General features: G+C 45.3%; 1 protein-coding gene across 1 annotated transcript in view; it reads left to right on the top strand.

Moving 5' to 3' along the window:
• The window catches only part of AK5 (adenylate kinase 5), a 3,278,219-nt gene that overhangs the window by 2,623,956 nt on the left and 632,358 nt on the right, over window positions 1-21,905 (top strand). The window contains exon 11 of the mRNA XM_069641673.1: window positions 6,702-6,865. Within this exon, the coding sequence (XP_069497774.1) occupies window positions 6,702-6,865 (164 nt within the window). The remainder of the gene's footprint in view (window positions 1-6,701; window positions 6,866-21,905) is intronic.

Here is a 21,905-nt window from a genome sequence, read left to right as displayed (position 1 = left end):
TGTGGGGGTTTCCTTCCCCACTTTTGACTTTCACATTTAACTTTCACTCTACCACAGTTCAGCACAGGCTTCCCTCTGCCAGTCTCAAGCCTGTCTTTCTCTTTGTGGAGGATTCCTTCCCCACATTCCTTCAAACGTATATCTTTTTTCTGTCAAATACTTTCAAAACTGCAAGAATTTCACGTAGACCTCTGCATGACCACTTCAACCTCTCTTTAAACAACTGAACAATCAATAATCTTTCACATCTCGCACCACCAATGCCTCTTGGTAATTGTAGTTTCTTATTCTCTTTACTCTGCCCTCTTGGCCTCTTTTCAAAGTTCATATGCAACACCAAAAGTCCTATATTTTGCCCTCCCGGCATATTCAGAGTACACATAATTTGCTTTTCACTTATTCCACTTTTGTTCGGGTCCGCAGTTAATTTCTGGCCCTCGGATCCTGCTTAATACACTTCAACTTAGAACATTTCACAGAGACTGTCGAATGTGTTATTCCGCCTCGCAGGACCACTCTGCTACTTTGTATCACACCTTATCATAGCTCCTTGTATCAAGGCCATCCTGGGCATACAGTATCTCATTTCAACATTTCTCATATTTTGATCCCACTTCGTTTGTGCCCCGCAGCAGCACTTTTCCTTTCTTTTGATTTTCAGGAGACTTTCCTTGCAACTTTCTTGCAATGTGCAACTTTCTTTCAACACTCGTCTCTTCACACACAAGGATGCCCCGGCAGTGACAGACTGTCTCTTTTGTTCCCTTAAACTTCAAGTTCCATAATGCCCTGCTTCAGCACTCTCCCACTGCCACTTGCACCTTCTATCTGTTTACTTTAAACAAAAAGGTGTTTATTCGCTTTATCTCTTTAACCGCTCCAGCCACCCACACGCTAGGGAGTTTCTCTCACTTCCTTATGAACAAGAAACTCACGTAGCATGGTGCACATGGTTTGCCTTGCCGGGATACACGTGTCGAGGTCAGGGTCTCATTCGCTGCCACTCTGGCACCCCTGGGACTTGTGTCTCATGGGAATGAGCAATGGCCAGGGCTTGGTCAGTCAGACACAATTTTCTCCCTCCAGGCTCATTGGAGACATGGCTCCCTCGCCGCGCTGTGACCCTCTCAGCGCACAGGGCCATGGTTCTCATGCTTTGTCCTCTGCCAGCCTCTCTGGATCTGCTCTGTTCCGTCGACCATCCAGCATCCCAAACTCGTTCAGGTTTCTGTTTCTGGCTGCTGCTTTTATACTCCCAGCTAGAGTTGATGGCTTTCAGGTGATTGAAGTTAGCTTTAAATGCCTGACTCTGCCTGACTTTACTAGTGTGACAATCAAGTGTTGGAGTATAGGTAGTCTTTCCTTTCCCAGTGTTGTTCCTTTCGGTAATCTTCAGCACTCCTGGTTGCCTCTTCGTCGTCCCAGTACTTTGCAGTCAAGAGGAAATCAAGCATTATGGGAGTTGTAGTGCCCCACTAAAAGGGAAGGAAAGTTGGGTAGATTACTGTCAGGAGAGGTGGAATACCATGTCTCACCCTTCGGCACTCCCTCCTCAATCCCAGAGGATCTTCTACCCAGATAGTCCTCTCTTGCTAGTCCGCCCAAAGGGCCAGGATCCTGAGCAATGACCATTCCCTGGCCACCTGTGTAGGAGATCCCTGGGGAGTAAGGTGGGAAAATCCCTTAGGTTTTTCACTATATGTCAAATCAAGTCTACCCCAGATGGTACCGATAGTACGCAATTGAGACTTTCTTTCCAAATTAAATAGATGTCTACAGGTGTTGGTCAAGCATCGCAAACTAATTGTGTCCCTGTTGTTTAAAACATGCTTTCATTTTGTGCAAATGAAAGGATGCCAGTAGTCATTTGGTTTCATCATCTTTTTTACCATGGATATATTTTAAAACAATATATGTGCTCATCTACAGCAATGAAACAGATTTAGAAAATAAATCAGGTTTACTCATAAAAAAAACATGGTGTACTCTTCTTCCACAGTTGCCATGGCAACATCAAATAAACTAAGTGGAATATTCATGCATGGTGTATTTACCTGCAGTGTGAAGAATGTGGAAGCAGGACACTTAAGCAACCTTCATTATGCATAGTTAGTTTTATACTAGTATGTTTAGCTCCATCTGTAGTTCAAAGAAATAGTCAGTATAAAATCTAACAGAGAAAACCCGTCACGTGTGCATCTATTGGGAGTACTGAATATAAACGTGCAAACCTATGTCTCTTGTTTCTGAAAACCCATTCTAAATCTTAAATAAAATAGTGTTATTCCTTTATCTCCAGGCACGCAAACAATACTGTAACATATGTATATAGGTATTCACATGTGCACCAATGTAATACATTTCACACTGCTAACCAGCACACATATTGAGAGGGGGTGAGATAGATGACAGGGAAGAGGGGGGAGCATCAAGTTAACCCGTCAATCATAAAATCAAGTGCAGAGACCATGATGTGAAATGAGGTTGAATTGGGGTGCAGCCTAATATATTGTGGTGTAGACAAAGTTTAGCACCCTTTCGAAGAATTCCATGTAGAAGCCAGGAGGTCACTCAAGCGCAACGTGCTCAGCTCACCCTGGGAACAAGACCATGCCGTTGGCCATGTGTTTGATAAACACGTGGGGCCAGTTCAGCCCTTCACACTCGCCCTTCCCCAAGACGATAAAGTTAGTAGTATGAGTGGGTAATGATAATGGCATTGATTATTGCAGTGTTTACATACTGAAGGAATTTGCCATTAAGCATTATATAAATTCCCAAAATATTATTATTGTACATTGTGCATATTAATGGATGTCAATGTTAACAAAATGCCACCTACCATGTGAGAGTTAATACTATAGATTGCTGATGTCTAATGAATTGTGTCTGCCACCACCTGGCTACGATTCAATAATGAGTAGCGTGAGCTCACTAAGCCTTTCAAGCTCGAAATAAGATCCACATTGCTTGTCTTGAATAGCTCTAGGGATCCCCTGCTCAACAACTCAATAAAACCTATGGCCCTGTTTGCATTCTCTCCTGATTGTCTTCTGGACATACCACTTTTGGATAAGTTCCCAGCTGGCTTCCCAGTTCCTAGATGCCTTCATTATGTGGTGGGGCATCTAGGACCTGAGACCTAGCACGTAACTGAGGAGGTCCATTGTCACCTTTCTCCCATCCGCTGTTTTCTGACACGGTGTCCAAATAGGAGTTCAAAGGAACTGAGCCCTAAACTCTACTGGCGTATGCAGCATGTCCATATTGTCGTATCTTTTGTTGGTGCAATTATAGATATCAAAAAATTGCATCTCCTAATTTAATACCCGCTGATATACAATCCCACCCCATAATTCTGGGACAAGAAACATGCTGTATTATGAATCAAAAGGTTGTATTATTCAATTAAAATCACTTAAAAGGTGGTACCCTAAAATGATGTTGTATTATTTAATATTTGTATAGTGCCTACTGCCATTGTTATGGCTTCGAAGCACTTCGGGGAAGAATAAACTTTGGAAGTCTGCAGTCTGTGCAAGCATGGAACTAAAAAAGCATTACATTGCATGGGGCTAGTGAATAGACTTAGGTGAATATTAAACTACTAACAGAAATGACTACTTTAAAACAAAAAAATCATGCCGAGCATTGTGTTAAGGTGCAGAGATGGCTGCTAAGTCAGTGACTTTGTGACAGCTAGACTGCATTTTTCGGGGGACTCAGCTGTATTCTATGGGTTGCAGTGCTTGTGGGGGAATGGGTATTATACTCTAACAAGCGCTAGGGTATCTCCCTATAGTTGATGGCTGTGCAATACTTTACATGCAGAAGACATGCACACTGAACAACATGCAATCAAGGCAAAACAACCTGCAACCCTGCACTCCAACCACTGGCCTGTTGTATACAGGGCCAATTTCACTAGCTCACACTGTACCTGCCAATCCATTCCTCTCTCTCTCTCTCTCTCTCTCTCTCTCTCTCTCACATTGATGCATTGAATCCCATGTCCAAAATAACGAGCATCTGTGAGTTGGAAGATGAGGGGGGAAGAGTTAGGCAGTCTGCAAACTCCAGTCAATTACCATAAGCAACAGCTAAGGTTTATGGGAGACAAGTACCTTTGGAACAAAGAAGGACTACTTGAAATGTGGGGCCACAGTCACAGTTGCCCATTTTGCTTTGCTTAGCATGATGGTTGATAGGCTGAGAGATGCCTCAAGATCGCTCTGCCATGTTCAGGAGCTGTGCTCAGTGGCCTGCTGCAAATTCTGCCTGTCAGAGCAGGGCCCATTTTGGATAGCGCAAGAAAGTGTTTGTCAGGTGTTTGTTGGGCACTGGTCTGGACAGGGGTTAGTTCCCTGCTAAATTCCCCCAGAAGTTACCTTGCTGCCTCCCTCAAACCCCAAACTCTTCTCACACAGTCCACAGTGAAAATACCCCCAACACAGCCACCAACAGACACAAACTCACCAAGTTTTGACGTGGCACCAGGCCATTGGTATAAGCTATGCTACAACACTGCAGGGTGTTCTTCATGTTGAAACACAAAGTCGAAAAGATGGATGGTGGGGTGTGGATTCCTCAAACATGTGCTGCACCCAGACATTTAAAAGGGGATGGAGAGCTGCAGCAGCCACAGGATGGTGAAGAGCAGTGTGCTTGCAGTTACTGACAGGTGTTATGGCGCTAAGGGATTTGATGGATGTTCCAATAATTCTGCAAATGTGGGTTTCCCCCCCCCCCTGCCACCTTCTAGCTAAGGGTCCCAGGGGGTTTGCCTTACTTGTGCCACAGCTAAAAGGATGGGAGTAGAGCAAAAACAGCCATGCTTTATTCATCCAGATTCTAAAGGCTGTCCTTCCAAGGATAGGGAAGGCCTGTCAGGGATTAGCATATACACAAGATGTGAGCTGTTTTGCACAGGGGGTCCCCTGGAGCCAGGGAAGGTTCTACCTCACCCATTGAGAGCTGGTTCCACAATTTCCACAATAGAAGAGAGGAAAGGAGAGGGGTTGTTAGTCTGTCTCTTTGAAGTACTGGAGGGATTAACTGAATTGTCCTCTTACATTTACATCTTTTACACAATTTGGTAAAATGTCTTGGGGAAATGTTGGAGAAGGAAGCACAAGTATCCCACACTCATCCTAAACTGGGCATCTGCTGTGAGTGCCCTCTTTGACCACAAAAGTAATGGTACATTGCCCTCCCTCGGTCTCATGCTAAAACGGCTAATACATTTTAAGCGGTTCATGTACAACACAGAGAATAAGCCTCCAGCTCTCTGAAAAGCGAGCAAAATGGCATTTGTGTGGCTAGGATTATGCATGTTGTAAGTGTCTAAATTTGAAACTGATGAACCAGGAGCCAGTGCTAAAATACCTGCCTTTCCCACTTCACACAAAAAGTAATCTTGGGCATATCACTTGTGATTACTGTGCCTTATTTTCCTACACTATCTGTAGGGAATGTCCTATCCATATTTATAATCTATGGTGCTACTACATAAATAATTACTATATTAACCATTTATATAATGTGTACTTGTGGGGGTGCAGGATATCAAGTGAGGATCTTATGTTCTTATGTTGTTTGGGTGTGGGGGTGGGTAGACAAAGTGCAAGGTATGGGTTTTGTTTTGTGGGTAGGAAGGAAGACCGGTATGGGTCCTTTTTACTGTGCCAGCTCCTATCTGACTCTTAGAGTGAATCCCAACTCCCCTGATTGGCTCTACCAATGAATTCTCCAGCTTCTACACCTCTTTAAATTGGTTGAATACTTAGATGGGATGGGATGAATGGGAGTAGATGTAGCCTACTGTCAAATGGCAAACCAAACCTGGACACAACGAACCTGGGATCAAATCCAACTTTCCAATTCCACCAAATTGTATTATCCTGGTCAAATCATTTTACCAAGTTTGTTATGTGGCGGATGTTCCCTGGCGTCCGGGTCTCAAAGAAACCACAAACGTAGCTGAAAGATATGTTGCATACAAGGAGAGTAACGTCAATTATGTTCACTATGTGTACCTGAGAATGTGTTGGTGGGGGGAGAGGTTGGTATTGAGGTTATTTGTTCTGTACATTGGCCCGCTGCATTGGGGGCTTTGGCCAGAAAGTTGCACATGTCCCCCGGGCTAAAAGTTGCCAGTCCTCAACTGCGTGTCATGTGGCACAACATTCTTGGTACATGTGATGGATGAGTATAATGCTGCGGATAGAGCATAAGCTTTCTCACTCCGTCGCATGCACCGTGATGCAATCATGCTCATCTTAAACAATCATATTTGAAGTTGGTAATAGTAATGCCTGAGGCTCACTGTAACTTAGGCCCCAGGACATTACCTGACACGGTAATGCAGTCCCATCTCAGGGTTTTTTGCTTAAGTAAGTGGGCAGTTCCAGGAAGGCAGAGGGCTGGCTGGAGTTGAGAAAGCCATGTCTTGAGCTGTGGGGAAGATGGACATTAGTTCAGGCCCATTGCTTGGGGGAAGATCCAGGCTTTGCGCTTTCGTCTGAATTCTTGTTGCTTCCTAACCTACATTGTGATTTGTGCTACCTTTGCTAAGCTGTCTTTCACTATTTACTGCTTCACATGCGTAATCATTTAATTCATAGGTATTATCAATAATAATAATGATACATCATGTTATGGATGGTATATTGAGTGGTGGCTGTGCTTTGTTTCTTCCCTAGGTGGACCGGGCTCTGGCAAAGCAACCTTATGTGAAAAGATGGTGCACAAGTATGGAATTACACATCTATCTACAGGAGACCTAATCAGAAAAGAATTGGCGTCATTCACAGAAAGAAGCAAGCACCTTAAAGATATCATGGGTCGAGGAGAACAGGTGCCAGAGGTAAGCTACAGATTAGTTATTGGTAGGGATTCTGAGTTAACATTTGGACACTGGTGACTTGGCAAAACTGTGCTTCTTTACTGGAGTTTCATCACAGGCATAAAAAGATTGGCCTAGCGCCTAGTTCAAGCAATGAAAATGGGCCTCACCCCCATTCACCAGCACAGAGTTTATGTTATGTTATGTTATGTTTAAACAATGTATGAAGCACAGCCTACACTGACAAGGGCATCATGATTTCAAGGGTTCGGGGGACAGGACAAGTAAAAACAGAAAGCAAAAAGCAACACAAAAATGTTTTAAGAGCACAGCGAAAAGATAAGTGATCCTGAATAGCGTGAAGAAAATAGGGAAGCAAATTCCACAATTGGGTGCAACCACAGAAAAAGAGCAGCCTCCAATATGAGAACGCTTAAAGCGAGGGACAGCAATGAGCAAATCTGCCACAGAGAAGATGAAGAGGAACATAAAGACAGAACTTGGCCTGCAAATATTCAGAACCAGTGCCATAGAACAACGCAAAGAGCCTTAAAAGTTACACACTTAGGCACAGAAAGCCAATAGAGAGAAGACAGAGTTGAAGAGATAGAAACATGACGAGGTATACTGGTGGCAACTCTAGCCGCAGTATTCTGCAGAATGTGCAGACATTGTAACAGATAAATTGGTTGAGCAAGATAGAATGAATTACAATAATCCAGAGAGCCTGAAATCATGGATGACATCACCAGAGGGGGAAACTGTAAGGTAATGTAAGGCAGAACAGAACTCACTTGAGCCTCCATAGTAAGGGTAGCAATTATCATCTTACCAAGATTCTTTACTACTGACACTGGCAATGGGCCAAGATCAGAAGGCCAGAAGTCCGATGGCCAGAGAACAGCGTCAGGGTAGAGCCAACTACTAGAACCTCAGTTTTTTCACTGTTAAGGCAGAGCCAGTTGTTACTCATCCAAGTATTCACTCCGAGCAAACAAGAGCGACACCGCTCAGCAGTTGAGTGAAGGGAAAGATATGGGTGTCATCTGCATAGGAATAACACCAGAAACCAAACGAGTGAATAAGGTTAATCAAAGGTTGTATATAAACATTAAAAAGAATAGGAGAGAGCGCAAAACCTGTGGAACACCACAAGTAATAGAAACAAGGAAAGAAGTAAAAGGAGAGAGAGAAAAATAGATTGAGAATGATCTTCTGCACTAGGACCCCAGCCGGCCCATAGAGCTGGGGGTTTCCCAATAGCACTTTAAGATGAGCAGCAGCACCCGTAAAATGGATGGGGATGCAGATTAATACTCTCGCATCAAATCAATAATGGCAACTCAATAATTTGGCAAACAGAGTCCGTTTAATGGCAAGTACAAAAAAACGGGAGTTCATGAATATCAGCAATCACTCAATCTTCCTTCTCGCTTCAACTCCAATTAATTTCAGAAAAACCAATAATTTATACTAAAATCTCGTAATCGCTAACGTGTAACGCTTAAAACTTTGGCATGCAATTCTATTGGTTCTAGGAAGGTAACTTTAATATAGGTGCTATATCTGTATATGTTAATGGAGAGTGGGGATAGGACAAACACTGTCAGGTGGGGCATCTAAGCCCTTCCTTCAAAATGGCTGCTGTATACGTCACTGAAAGTACAACGTCTCATTGGTTCTACTTACTGTAAGACCCTAGATTACTTGGTCCACTATGATTGGGTTGGCAACAACCCCACTCATACTTTTCCACTTGCTTAGCAGTGTGCAGAATAGCCGGCCAGGTGCAGGGAGTTCGTCTGCACCCCCAGCTTCCCTCCAATTATTGCTACAATCAATCATCACCTCAGTGGTCATGTGTCAATTATTTCTTTGTGCCTGGCCTCGAGACTGCTTCTTAGTCTAGAAAGGTTAAGACATCTGTGCATGGAATAAGTCCATGCGTAGGTGTGAAAGTTTCATCCCTTCTCGCTCGCCTGGTCACGTGATTCTGACACCGTGAAATTGTCTTATTCTTCATGCAATTCGTGTATTTGATTTAATTCTGCCAGCCATCTGCCTTCTGTGGCTTTTCTTGACCTTTCTCAACAGGATACTCTGTTCTTCTTTTCATAAATTGTATCCAGTGTTGGTCTATTTCAGCCGATACGACCTTGGCTTCTTGGCACGATTTGCCTTTGTCTGAGTTTCTCTGTCTTTAATTCTCGATTTGTTCATTTCGAAGCTCTCCTCTTGAGACCTTTAGCAACCTTTGGTTGATTCCGCTCTTGTGCATAGTGGAAGTATACTTATATAAAGTGTTCCTTTTGAGGTAGATATGTATAAGTGGCGCTTGCCGCAATCTATCTTACTACTAAGCATAAGCAAGCCTCATGATTTCTGTGCTTCTTGCTGTTTCTTGCATATGTATACGTTTAAACTAACTGTATATCCTCATTGCGCATTTGGCATCATTTCTGACATCTTTGACATTGATTATTTCACTTTAGGCTCAGGATGTCACTTATCCATGGTGTTCTGTCTCTTTTCATCATTCTCAGGTAGTTATATCTTCTATATGTGAGTCAGTCCAGGTTCTTGTGACGTCACCATTTGTCTTCCTTCACTATCTTTTTAGCTTCTTCAGGGATTGCATTCTGACAATCGTCATCCTGTCTCATTTGTCGATATGGTTTTCTCAATGGGTACCTTACTGTCCAGGTTTTCTTAGGTGTCGGTACTTCAACAGGTGCTGTTCTGTTTATAGGTACTGGACAGAGCCCAACTGTGGCTCTCTGCTGGTTTATTTGCTCATCATACGTCACATATTTTGGCGTGAATGTTCCTGGTACTTGAAAATGGACGATTGGAGTGTGAATCGAGCTTGGCACCTCCTCTACACTCCCTCCTGTGGGCGATTCATCGACCACTTTCACTTCTTCCTTGGTATCCACCTTTACTTCGTCCTTTGAATCCACTTTTGCTTCATCTTCTGGATCCACACATAGAGATTTGAAGAAATATATCTTTGGGGTCCTTATCTTTATGACTCCCTTCAAGTTTCCTGCTCTTCTCACGTGCTCATCTTTGTTCCAAGTCATTAGCTGACATTGTCCACTTGGACTACAATAGATCCATTTTCCCACATAATTTATATGTCTCCTTGGATATGGAAACTTTGTTCCTTCTGGTGCATAAATGCTAGCTTTTTCAAAGTCCCTTATTTCTCTTATCTCTTCATCAGTCAGGTCCTTGGGTTTCCATCCTGGTTCAACATCAATCATGATCTTCATCCCTATGGCCCTTTTCGCAGTTTTCTGGCACTGAGAGATTATTATCTTGATAACACAGAATCCGAGCAATATCATCACTAGCAGGGCTCCTAGGAATTTGAATGCATCTGCCATCCATTGTGGAACCCAGAAAAAAAGTGATCCAAGCCAGCTGTCATCATCCACTTTCTCAGTTTCATCAATCATTTGATTCTGTAGTTTTATCAGCATACCTATGGCCTCTGTTAAGGTTCCATTTTCGTCATCGTGAGATGGTATAAATGTGCAAAATGATTCTCCAATTTTTGCACAAACACCTCCATCCATAGCTGTGATCATGTCAAGGACAAATCTGTTCTGGAGAGTGATTAGTCGAATCACCCTTAACTCTTCCTTGATTGCATTGAATCCTTTTATTGTCGTGTTGATGGTCTGCAGTAACTCCCATCTGGTTATCTGCAACCATTTAGTATTTGCTCCAACCTGAACTCTTGGCATCAAGATCAAGGTGAACACTGAAGAAGTTAGACTGCACAGTCAATGTTCACATGAGATAGCATCGAAAGCTTCTATAGATTTTGCAGAAAAGTAATTCTCTCTCTTCATTCGGTTCATCAGTTCCACTGATCTCTTCTTCCTAAAGTGAACATCTGCTTTCGGGAAACTGTCAATATTCAGATCACCTTTTGAGATTACCAATGCTGGAACATGGACATTCAGCAGTGTGCATATACATCCCCAGTTCTTCGGCAGCCTGATATATGCTTTGGATCCACATACCCTATAATGATCCATGATCACTGCTGTACCATGTACCATTCCTGGAGCATCAAAAATCCACAGTTCTGGTTCTCTCCCATTTTTCTTGTGCCATTATTCCTGAAGCAGAACTTTGGACTCTCCAATGGTACTATCTGTAAGGGTCCTCCTCTGTCCTCGACCCATGTCAATAGTTTAGCAAGTTTTGTCCATAATGGCTTGCATCCAATTCGTACTATGTCAATGGTGGGCTGGTAATGACCAAAGACCATCCATGCTCTGCAGATCACTACTCCTTTTTCCCATCCGTCTGGTAAAAGCACTGTTCCTCAGATTTGCATTTGGCCTCTGTTCTTCGAACTTCGAGCTTCTTCTGGAGTTTTTCCTTGAATGTTCAGTTTCTGATTTGCCTCTCTTCTGATCTCTTCTCCTTTAACTCCAGGCTTCTCATATTTGATCACAATGTGCTTTGTTTTTCCATTGTTTCTTGTGTTTATGTCCTGGACATAATTGTCTTCATTTGGATCCGTTGCTTAAATTGACCATTTCAGTGAAGCATCACTTCCCATGAACTGGCCTGTGGTCTTGCACATTGCTACTTGTGATAGACAGTGCGCCGTCTGCACATCTATTTCAACAGTTACAAAGATCTTTGATTTCCCCATGCTGTACGGTAGGAGTGCACAAACAAAGCACTCTTCCTCAGAATTTCGTCTTCCAACTTCTTTCATATGTTGATACCAGATGTTATTTTCCAAGTGTGCGGTGCTGCCCAGGTAGTCGTTTAGTTCGTTATTATCTTCTTGTGTGCTTCTCTTGATTCTCAAGGTTTTCATGTAGTTTGCTATCATCTCATCTTTAATAGCATCCATGTAGCTTCTTCTTACTGGGGGATTTTCAGGCATCTCCATCCATGGTTCAGGCATCTTCAGCTGTACCATTTGAGTAGGAGAAAGTCTGACAATTCTTTCCTTCCTTGTCCTCTTGCCTTTTCCTGGCTCTGGTTATGAACGGCCATATTGATTCTGCTATCATCTCTGCATGTGAGAGTTTTGCCGGGCTTGCACTTGCCCCTTTCAGTGCTGGATCAGGGGTGCTTATCAATGCTGTCTCTGTTGCTTTATCCTACAACTCCTTTCGTCTCTTTAAAAGTTCAGCTTTCTCCATTTGTCTTTTCACTTCACTTGTGATGTAACTTCTCATCGTTGATTGTCCAACCTTCTCCCATTCTTTGGATTGTGGTTCTGCAGCTATTGACACTAGACCTGGTGTGTGTGCACTCATCGTTTGCGTGTGTGTGTCTTTCATTAACCTTTTCTCATGCTTACTCTGCCGACCCTGTCTCTGGCTTTTCAATTTGCTTGTTACCGAATGTGTGTGTCTGTCATTGCTAATCACATCCATTTCAAGTTCACTCACTCCTCTGTCAGACCTTCTAGGGACTAGAATGACTATAAAAGGTTTGGGTGCCGTTGCGGGTTTCATGCGTACATCATTAGGTGGGTGCACTGGAATCCTGGAATTCCTGCTTACCCCTCCTTCCACTCACTAGCGGTTATTCCTCTGCTGCTCTACTCACATATTGTGTGTTAGAACCGCACTGCGAAACCTAGGCCTTTTCTCCCTCTTTAGGATTCTCAAACTTAGGTGGCTTTCCACTGGTTTCAAATCTGCTTGTATCTGCACCACTAAAATTGCATTGTGAAACCTAGGCTTTTTCTCCCCTTTAGGATTCTCAAACTTAGGTGGCTTCCACTGGTTTTAAATCTGCTTGTATCTGCACCACTTAAATTGCACTGTTTCATTTGCTTGTATCTGCACCACTAAAATTTCATTGTGAAACCTAGGCCTTTTCTCCCCTTTAGGATTCTCAAATTTAGGTGGCTTTCCACTGGTTTTAAATCTGCTTGTATCTGCACCACTAAAATTGCACTGTTTAATTTGCTTGTATCTGCACCACTAAAATTGCATTGTGAAACCTAGGCTTTTTCTCCCCTTTAGGATTCTCAAACTTAGGTGGCTTCCACTGGTTTTAAATCTGCTTGTATATGCACCACTAAAATTGCATTGTGAAACCTAGGCCTTTTCTCCCCTTTAGGATTCTCAAACTTAGGTGGCTTCCACTAGTTTCAAATCTGTTTGTATCTGCACCACTAAAATTGCATTGTGAAACCTAGGCCTTTTCTCCCCTTTAGGATTCTCAAACCTAGGTGGCTTTCCACTGGTTTTAAATCTGCTTGTATCTGCACCACTAAAATTGCACTGTTTAATTTGCTTGTATCTGCACCACTAAAATTGCATTGTGAAACCTAGGCTTTTTCTCCCCTTTAGGATTCTCAAACTTAGGTGGCTTCCACTGGTTTTAAATCTGCTTGTATCTGCACCACTAAAATTGCATTGTGAAACCTAGGCCTTTTCTCCCCTTTAGGATTCTCAAACTTAGGTGGCTTTCCACTGGTTTTAAATCTGCTTGTATCTGCACCACTAAATTTGCACTGTTTAATTTGCTTGTATCTGCACCACTAAAATTGGATTGTGAAAGCTAGGCCTTTTCTCCCTCTTTATGATTCTCAAACTTAGGTGGCTTTAAATCTGCTTGTATCTGCACCACAAAATTGCACTGTTTAATTTGCTTGTATCTGCACCACTAAAATTGCATTGTGAAACCTAGGCCTTTTCTCCCTCTTTAGAATTTTCAAATTTAGGTATGTCTTCTCTCCTGTCTTAGAATGTCCTGTGTTTTTCTGCGCTCACATCCTGAGTGCTGTCGTCTTGTCCCATAGCTCTACTCACTCGACTCTCGCTGTCTTGTCTGTCTACCCCTGGCACCCTCCCTCCTCTCCCACCTATTCTATGGTGCTCTCTGTCTCCCCTATCTTTTGTAACTGCTTCTCTATTGACTATCCTGCTCTCCTCACTAAGTCTGGTAGGAAGAAGTTTAAAAAGGACATCCTGGTCTCCAACCCAGGCCTCACTATCGCCGACACCTACATCAGCGCCTCCTCCAAGGAAACTCTCATCGACATTGTCTTTGTCGTTCCTTCACCAGATCTATGAACCCCTCATATGGTCTCTGTGCTCTCTCCTTTCTCCTCTTCTCCCATTAATGGTGGCACCCATTGGGACGCCCACCTTGCCTCCTTCCTATCCTCTAAGGTCGTCATTAATGTTTACACTAATGGGAACGTCTTGGTCCAAGGCCCTCAGGGCAACCTTCATCTCTTTGACAGATGCTTTCCGCGCCTCATCAACTTCCTTTCTTCTCCTGCTGTCCCCTCTCCCCTTTCCTTGGCTCCCTTGCCTTCCCCCTCCCTCTCTGCCCCCTCTCTGGTGCTTTCTACACTTCCGCAGGGCGTACCTCTGATCTGTACCCCTCCCCGGAAGTCCTTCAAGGAGGGCAACCTTCTCCACATTGCCACTCTTAATGTCATGATGCCTGCCTCCAAGGAGCCAAACCAGGCCCGGCACCCTCAGAGACAGACACCATGCATTCAAGGGAAGTCCCAGCAGCCCCAGATGGGGGCCCTTTGGACTCAGTCCTGGCGCCGTTGGCGTCAGGCTCATAGGGGACATCAGTCGTGGCGCCATCGGCGCCAGGCTCATACAGAAGTAGGTTGGGAGTAGTGCTTGGTGTAAACTTACCTGTGCAGACCATGCTGCAACTTCCAAGACTGGAAGGAGCTATTTTTCTAGGGACTACTTGATCTCTAGGGTGTGACCGGTGGAGGAATACATATTTCTGGGGGAAGAATAGATACCTGGAACTACTTGAAAGGCTATTTAAGCCACACCCAAGCAGCAGACCACGCTTTGCGTTGTTCTGCACTTAGCAGCTGGACGCTCACCGTGCCTGCTCCTGCCTTGGTCCTCCATCACGCCTGCCAGCATCCTGGAAACACCTAAAGAAGAAAAGGGAAGAGAACAGGTGAAAACAAGAACCTTACCTGATACATCTGCACTCCGGATTCTGCACGCCGACGATCCTGCAAAGAAGGCAAACATTTTAAACACGCATCGCGTCGCGCGCAGCACGCTGCATTTCACTCACCTGCATGTGGCGTTTTCGAGTCCTTGATGTCCCTCCGAAGCTTCCACCGCCATCCAGCACCTATTGGAAGGAAGGAGAAAGAGAGGTGAGAAGGGAAACACGAATCTAAGTAGAACTTACCTGTGGTTCAATTCCCTCTCCGCCTTCGGGTTTGTGCCATACCTTCGGCATCTCAGCACCCCGGCCCCTAAGGGGAAAAGAAACAGACATTGTATTAGTGAGAGCATGTGAGAACATTAGCAATACGCTCACTCAAGACTTACCCATTTGCAAGAGAGACACAGCAGCTCTTTTCGGGTCGGCGCCTTACCTCCGGCATTGCCGTACCCCGGCCCCTATGGGGAAAAAGACATTGGACATTAAAGGAGATACTTAAAACTGCAAAGGAATCTCTCATCGGAATTCTTAACAGAATTTGGCTTCATCCAAATTGCCTGCAGCCCAGAATCTTCTCCAGCACCTGCGAAAGAAAAGAACAGATGAGTGAATATAAACCCAAACTTGCCATAAACATTTGTGGTACGACGGGAATGGACAAACTAGTTTAAACTCATCAATCCAGTGAAGTAACTGGAATCACAACGCGCCCCTGCATCAGAAGCAGGATGGAGAGCTCGTCATTTTGGTCCCTAAGGTGAGTCTTCGCAGGGAATCCCAAAAGGGTTTCACGGAGGGAGAGAAGGGAAGTGGGAGGTCGGAACATCACCCGCAGACTATTAACCCTTCCTTTTCACACACAGTGGGATATTCCTCCGAGCCAGAAAAGCCAGGTTGGGGAATCCAGTCCAGTCCATCTTCCGGGTCTTACGCATCTCTGCAGAAGAGGTCACAGCAGTCCCAGCCAAGCCCGCGCCTCAGTGGGAGCCAGGTGAGCGTTACACTTAACTCCCGCTCCGCTGTCAAACATTCCTTCTTAAAGAACTTGACCTCGATGTCCTCGGTCTTACTGAGACATGGTTCACGGCCAGCTCTGCCACCAGTTTTGACTCGCTCCTACCTGATGGCTACAAGATCCTCTCCGCGCCCAGGCCCAAGCGCTCTGGCCCTTATCTTTCCTGCCTCTGTCACTCCTATGCAGGCTTACTCCTCTTTTGAATGCCTCGTCTGCAGGCTCCCTCTCTCACCTAACCATTCCCTTACTGTGGCTACTATCTATCGGCCACCTGGTAAGATTTCTTCCTTCCTCTCTGAGTGGGCGGACCTCTCCTCCTCTCTCCTGGCCTCAACCACTCAACTCCTCCTTCTTGGAGACTTCACCATCCACCTGGATGCCTCCTGTCCCCCCTCTGGACTCTTTCGCGACCTCTACGACTCTCTCTCACTCACCATTCTCCCCTCTGGCCCAACTCATTCTGCAGGGCACACTCTCGATGTTCTGATCTCTTAAGTCCTTCCCCTCTCTGTCCCTCTCTCCACTCCTCTCTCCTGGAATGACCACTTTCTCCTATCCTCCCACCTCACTCTCCCTACCCCGCAGGCCAAGCCACCTCCGTCACTGCCACCCACCTTCTTGTTCATCCGACCCATGAAGCGTATGTCAGTTGAGGCTTTCGCTGCCACCTTCTAACCCCCGCCTCCCCTCCTGGCTGACTCTCACCCTGACACAGCCCTCTCCACGCTCCACTCTTCTATATCTGATACTCTTGATATCCTTGCCCCTGTCATGAGAATCCGCCTGAAGCCCAAAGTCAAGTGTAATTCCTGGTGTGACACAGACCTCGTCACCCTTAAACCCAAGTGTAGGGTGGCTGAGAGGAAATGGCGTGCTTCAAGTTCATCCTCTGACAAACTGGCCTGCTGCAAAGGCAATACCTGCTCTCTATCCTCACCAAGAAGAGAGCTCACATCCAAGCCCGCTTCTCTGTGGCATCTAACAACTCGGCCGAACTCTTTAAAATCTGCAAGGAACTGGCCAATCCTGTGCACGTCTCTACCTCCCCTGTCCCTTCCCAGGCCCTCTGCACAGCATTGGCTTCTCACTTCATTTCTAAAACTCAGGACATCCTGTCCTCACTCTCCCCCAATCGCCTCCCTTCCGCTTTTCCCTGCTCTTCCTTTGGCCCTTCCGCAGCCACCCCTCCTCCCTCCTTTTCTGCCTTTCCCCTTTTCTCTGCAGACAAGGTTTCTAGACAAGTCCGATCTATGAAAGTCTCATCGAAACAGGTTAGCCCGTGTTCCTCCAAAACTATCAAGGACCACATCTACTCTCTGGCTCCTGCCCTGGCTGATTTCTGCAATCACTCCTTCACCACTGGAGTCTTCCCCTCCCCCCTGAAGCACTCACTTGTGCACCCTCTTCTTAAGAAACCCTCTGCCGACCCCTCCTGTCCGGCTAACTATCGTCCAATCTCCATCACTCCCTTCCTGGGCAAGCTCCTGGAGAAACATGCCATCTCCCAGCTCAATCGCCACACTGAATCTGTTGATTGTCTTCATGACCATCAGTCTGGCCTCAGAGCTGCCAGAAGCACGGAAACTTCTCTCCTGAACATCCGTGAAGACCTCCTCACCAACCTTGACTCTAACACCCCGTGCATTCTTATCTTGCTTGATCTCTCCTCTGCCTTTGACACTGTCAACCATGCCATCCTGCTCAACCGTCTCCGCGATAACCTGAGTATCACTGGTCAGGCTCTGGCGTAGCTGACTTCTTTCCTCTCCAACTGACCCTCCCAGGTCCAACTTGGATCCTTCCTCTTTTACATCTTTTTCTCTACCTGTGGTGTCCCCCAGGCATCTAACCTCTCTCCCTGGCTGTTCAACCAATACTGGCACTCCTTGCTCACCGCATCGCCGCTCTCTGTCCCAACTTCCAGTGCTATGCGGATGATACCCAGCTCATTTTCAGGCTACCCTCGGCCTCCTCCTCCTCTCCTTCCCTCATCTCTGATTGTCTGTCTGCCATCCAGGAATGGTGTGCCACCAACGACCTGTGCCTTAATGCCAGTAAGACCGAGATTCTACTCATCGGCACACCTACTCCCTCCTTCCCTGCAGCTCTCTGGTCGGCCTCTCTTGGCCGTCCTCCTACTCCCACCTGCAAGGCAAAAAACCTTGGGGTCATCTTCGATTCTGCACTCTCCTTCTCCCCTCACATCGCTGATGTCTCTACCAGCTGCACCTTCTTAGAGGTATTCTTCCTTTCCTCTCCTTCCCACAGAAGCTCACTGTCTGCAGAGCCCTGGTCCTCTCTAAACTGGACTATTGTAACAGCCTCTATCTAAATCTGCCTGCCTCCACTCTTCGCCCTCTGCAACTTATCCAGAATAGGACTGCAAGACTCGTCTTTGGCCTCAAGCCCAGGGATTGTATCTCTCCAGGACTGAAATCTCTGCACTGGCTCCCAGTGGCTGTGAGGGTTAAGTTCAAAACCCTCTGCATTGTACACAAGGCCTTCTGGGGTCTGGGGCCGAAGTGCCTTCAACTCTCTCTTCCTAAATATCTTCCCTCTCGAACTCTTCGCTCATACGCCTCCAACTCCCTCAGGGTCACTCGCTTCTCCAAGCAACGAGTTGGTGGCAGATCACTCTCTTCAGCAGGGGCCTCTCTCTGGAATAGCCTTCCTGCCTCCTTGAAACTAGAGGAGAACCATCTCCGGTTCCGGAAGCACCTCAAAACCTTCCTCTTTGCTTCTGCTTTCTCTCCTCCTCTCCCCTGCTGACCTCCTGGCTGAAACTGTACTGGTTACCTGGCCACCTTTTCTGATCTGTGGCCCAGGCCCCGTCAATTGCCCACCTGCACTGCCTCCCTGGATACCCCTGCACCTGGGGACCTGTTTTTCTGCATCTCTACAGTCCCCCTACCAGCACTTATGTCTGCACTTCCTTGCACTTGCCACTAGCTGGCCGTTTTATTTATCTTATTTATTCTACTTTCCCATGTACTGCACTTTCCCCTCTCCCTTCCCCCTGCACACTTTTCCTTTCCCCCCTTCCCATGCACTTGCGCGATCTGAATGACACCTGGCCTAGTAGGATCGTTGTCTGTCCTCCCTTTGTTCCCCCCTTGCTTCGTCGCGCCTTGAAACACTTTTAGTCGTGTTATAAATGCCATATCATATCATATCATATCATGTCACATTCTCCTATAGAAACTGGAAGTTTGTTTGTAACAGGAACACGACTTGTTGCCCCTGTGAAACCCTGAGTATTTATGGCATCGCCGGACAAAGAAAACTTGCCTTCAGGTATGCACGAGCGTGTTGCCCCTGTGTCAACTAAGAAGGAATTTTCTTTATCCCCTATAACGACATCTAACCTTGGTTCCTCATGAGGTTTTGGTGTCACTGATAGGATAGAACACATCAGGTTTCCCAGTGAGCTGTCCTAATCCATATATACCTTTGTCCCATGCTGAGTGAATGGACTTCCTTCATCACAAGTTTTATTTCTCATTCCAGAATTCAGTACCTGTCCTGTACTTGTTATCTGTGACAGCTGCATCAGTGACTGTTGGGACTGTCTTTGCGGAAAACTTGTCAAATTTTGAGTTTGCAAGCTTTGCTGTGCTCCTGGCGCTTGCTGCGGCACCATGTCATTTTGTGCAACTCCATTTCCACCCTGCTGTAGAAATACTAGTGGATTCACTATCCCTACTCTTGTTACTTGGTCGTTTTGCACCAGGACTTGACTTCTTCATCCCACACATCCAACATATTGGCGTGGTCTGATTATTTGCCCAGTTGACATATCCTGATTGCCATTTTGAATGTTTTGAAAACCACCCTGATTACTCTGGAAACCTCTCTGATTACTCTGCTATCCTCTTCCCCTAAAGCCTCTCCCTCTTGCATAGAACCCGTTATTTCCTTGATCACCCTGCCCTTGATTATTGGCCTGCTGCATGTTTGATCCGTCTGTGCTAGTAATCATTGCCCCTTCAAAGGCATATCTTAACAATTTGTTCTGCACTCATTTTGCCTTTTCAGCTTTTCGTGCAGCCTCTATTTTGCGATTATTCTCTTGCAGCAGCCTGCAATAGTGCGCTATGGTCAACTGTATTTCAGACCACAGCTTAGCTTCAATTCCTACCAATAATATATGGTAAAACATAGGTATGGATTTCTCCCAGGATTCGTGAGTTTCCAGCACCCATGCGTCTTGGAAATTCTGATCGTGAGGCAAAGGATCCTCTCACTCCTTCATTTTACGTGTCATTATAGCTCCAATGTCTGAAGTATCCAGGTATAGTGATGGTAATGCTTTCCATACCGCGGCTCTGCAATTATTAAATGGCGCTCCATCATGTGCAGTATTAACTGTAGTCATGCCAGGTTAACCTGCACGTGTCCACACATCGTCAGCTCTATCACCAAGTATGGTGATTAAAAGATCATTAATATCCCAGATAGCTAACGTGTTTCCTCCCGTCATTTTTTCTAACTCATGTATCCATCTTCCGGCTCCCGATGTCAACATTGGAAGCTTATTTTTCAGATTTTCTCGATCCATGTGTGGCCAGGGTATATACTGTGGCCTCGGTCCTCCATTTTTGAGCAACAGGAATTGTAACACATGGCACTCCTTTTCTTCTCTCATCATTTTCCTATCCACTGCATGGGTAATATTCCTGCATCACCGTCTACCTGGCAATGTCCTTAGTCTGCTCACATAGGGTGGTGGAGATACCCCCATCTGACCATAATATACTCCTTCGTGTCGGTCTGATTGTGTGGCTGACTCCGATGCCTTAGGTGTAGATCCACTAGAATCTGACCATCTTATTTCTTTTCCTCCAGAGAAGGGTTTTTCGCGTCTTCTCTCATCTTCTTTTTCTTCATATTCCTCTCTTTCTGCATCTGATATTGTCTGTGCCCAACTCATGCAACTTCTTTCATCTTCCTTGTTTCTATTTAGCGTCAACCTATCTAGGGACAGCACTATATTTCTGCTACTTCGGGGGGCGTCCTCAGTGTCATACAACTGAGTGCTCTCCAGACGCTCGTCATCTATTTTCCATGGTGGTACCTGTTCTAGCCCCATTTCCTCATATATTCTATCAATCGCTTCATCTTCCATATTTTCCCTAGACGTGACTGGTACTGAATCGTACTTAGGAAAGAATTCTTCTATGTCTTCGCAGTCTACTACTAGATCAGGTTTTTTAACCTCTCTCTCCTTATATTCAAAATCTCATACTCTCTGTCTTCGCTTACGTTCTATGTCATCATTGAACTCTCTGCACTTCCTCGCTTCCACTCTGGCCCTATCTTCTTCCTGTTTCTTCGCATCTCTACGTTGATTTGCCCTTCGTATTTCCTCATCCCTTCGTCTCTTTATTCTCTTCTCCCGTATCTTTTGTTCTTCTTCTTCTATTCTCCTTTGTTCTTGCCTGTCCTGGTCATTAGTTGTTCTCTGCTCATGAACGTGTTTTCTTTCTTGCTCTTCGCGATACAACTGCTCTCGTCTCTGGCTATCTTTTTACCTGATTCTTTCATCTCTCTATCCTTTTTCCTTTTCCTTCTCTTTCCTTTTTGAATTGTCTGGCTATCCCTTTTGTCTGATATCCTCAATGCCTTTACCATCAAGTATCAATAGAATCTGACCTCCCATCCATTCATTCTGTGTGAATGCCATCTCATCAGTTCTGTCTTCATCTCCTTTCCATCTCTTTCCCTCTCTGTCTGTATCTTGAGATGCACTTGCTTGTGCCTAGTCTCCTTTTTCTTTCTCACGTCTCTCTTTGTCCCTTGGGACATTGGAGGTGATATCTCTGTCTCCGTCTTTTTCTGGGTTTTCCTCACTACTTTGCGTAGGTGACTCATATGTCCGGGTTGCTATATCCTGTGGCTGCTTTAAGTTCCCTCAACGGATATAATCCTTCATCTTTACTGAATTTTCTTTTTGTTTCAGATGGGGTGGGTGGCGCAGAAGGCGTTTCACCCCCCCTCTTTGCATATGTTAAGTATCCAATCTAACGGTGACTCCTCCTCCTTTTCCCCTTATTACATCTTCCAAAGTTCTAAACTAGCTAGGCATTTGTCTAACTTTTTGCCAGTGTA

This window comes from Ambystoma mexicanum, chromosome 1q (assembly GCF_040938575.1).
Source record: "Ambystoma mexicanum isolate Mex_15411 chromosome 1q, UKY_AmexF1_1, whole genome shotgun sequence".
Taxonomy (NCBI): domain Eukaryota; kingdom Metazoa; phylum Chordata; class Amphibia; order Caudata; family Ambystomatidae; genus Ambystoma; species Ambystoma mexicanum.
This window is presented reverse-complemented; position numbering and strand designations above follow the sequence as displayed.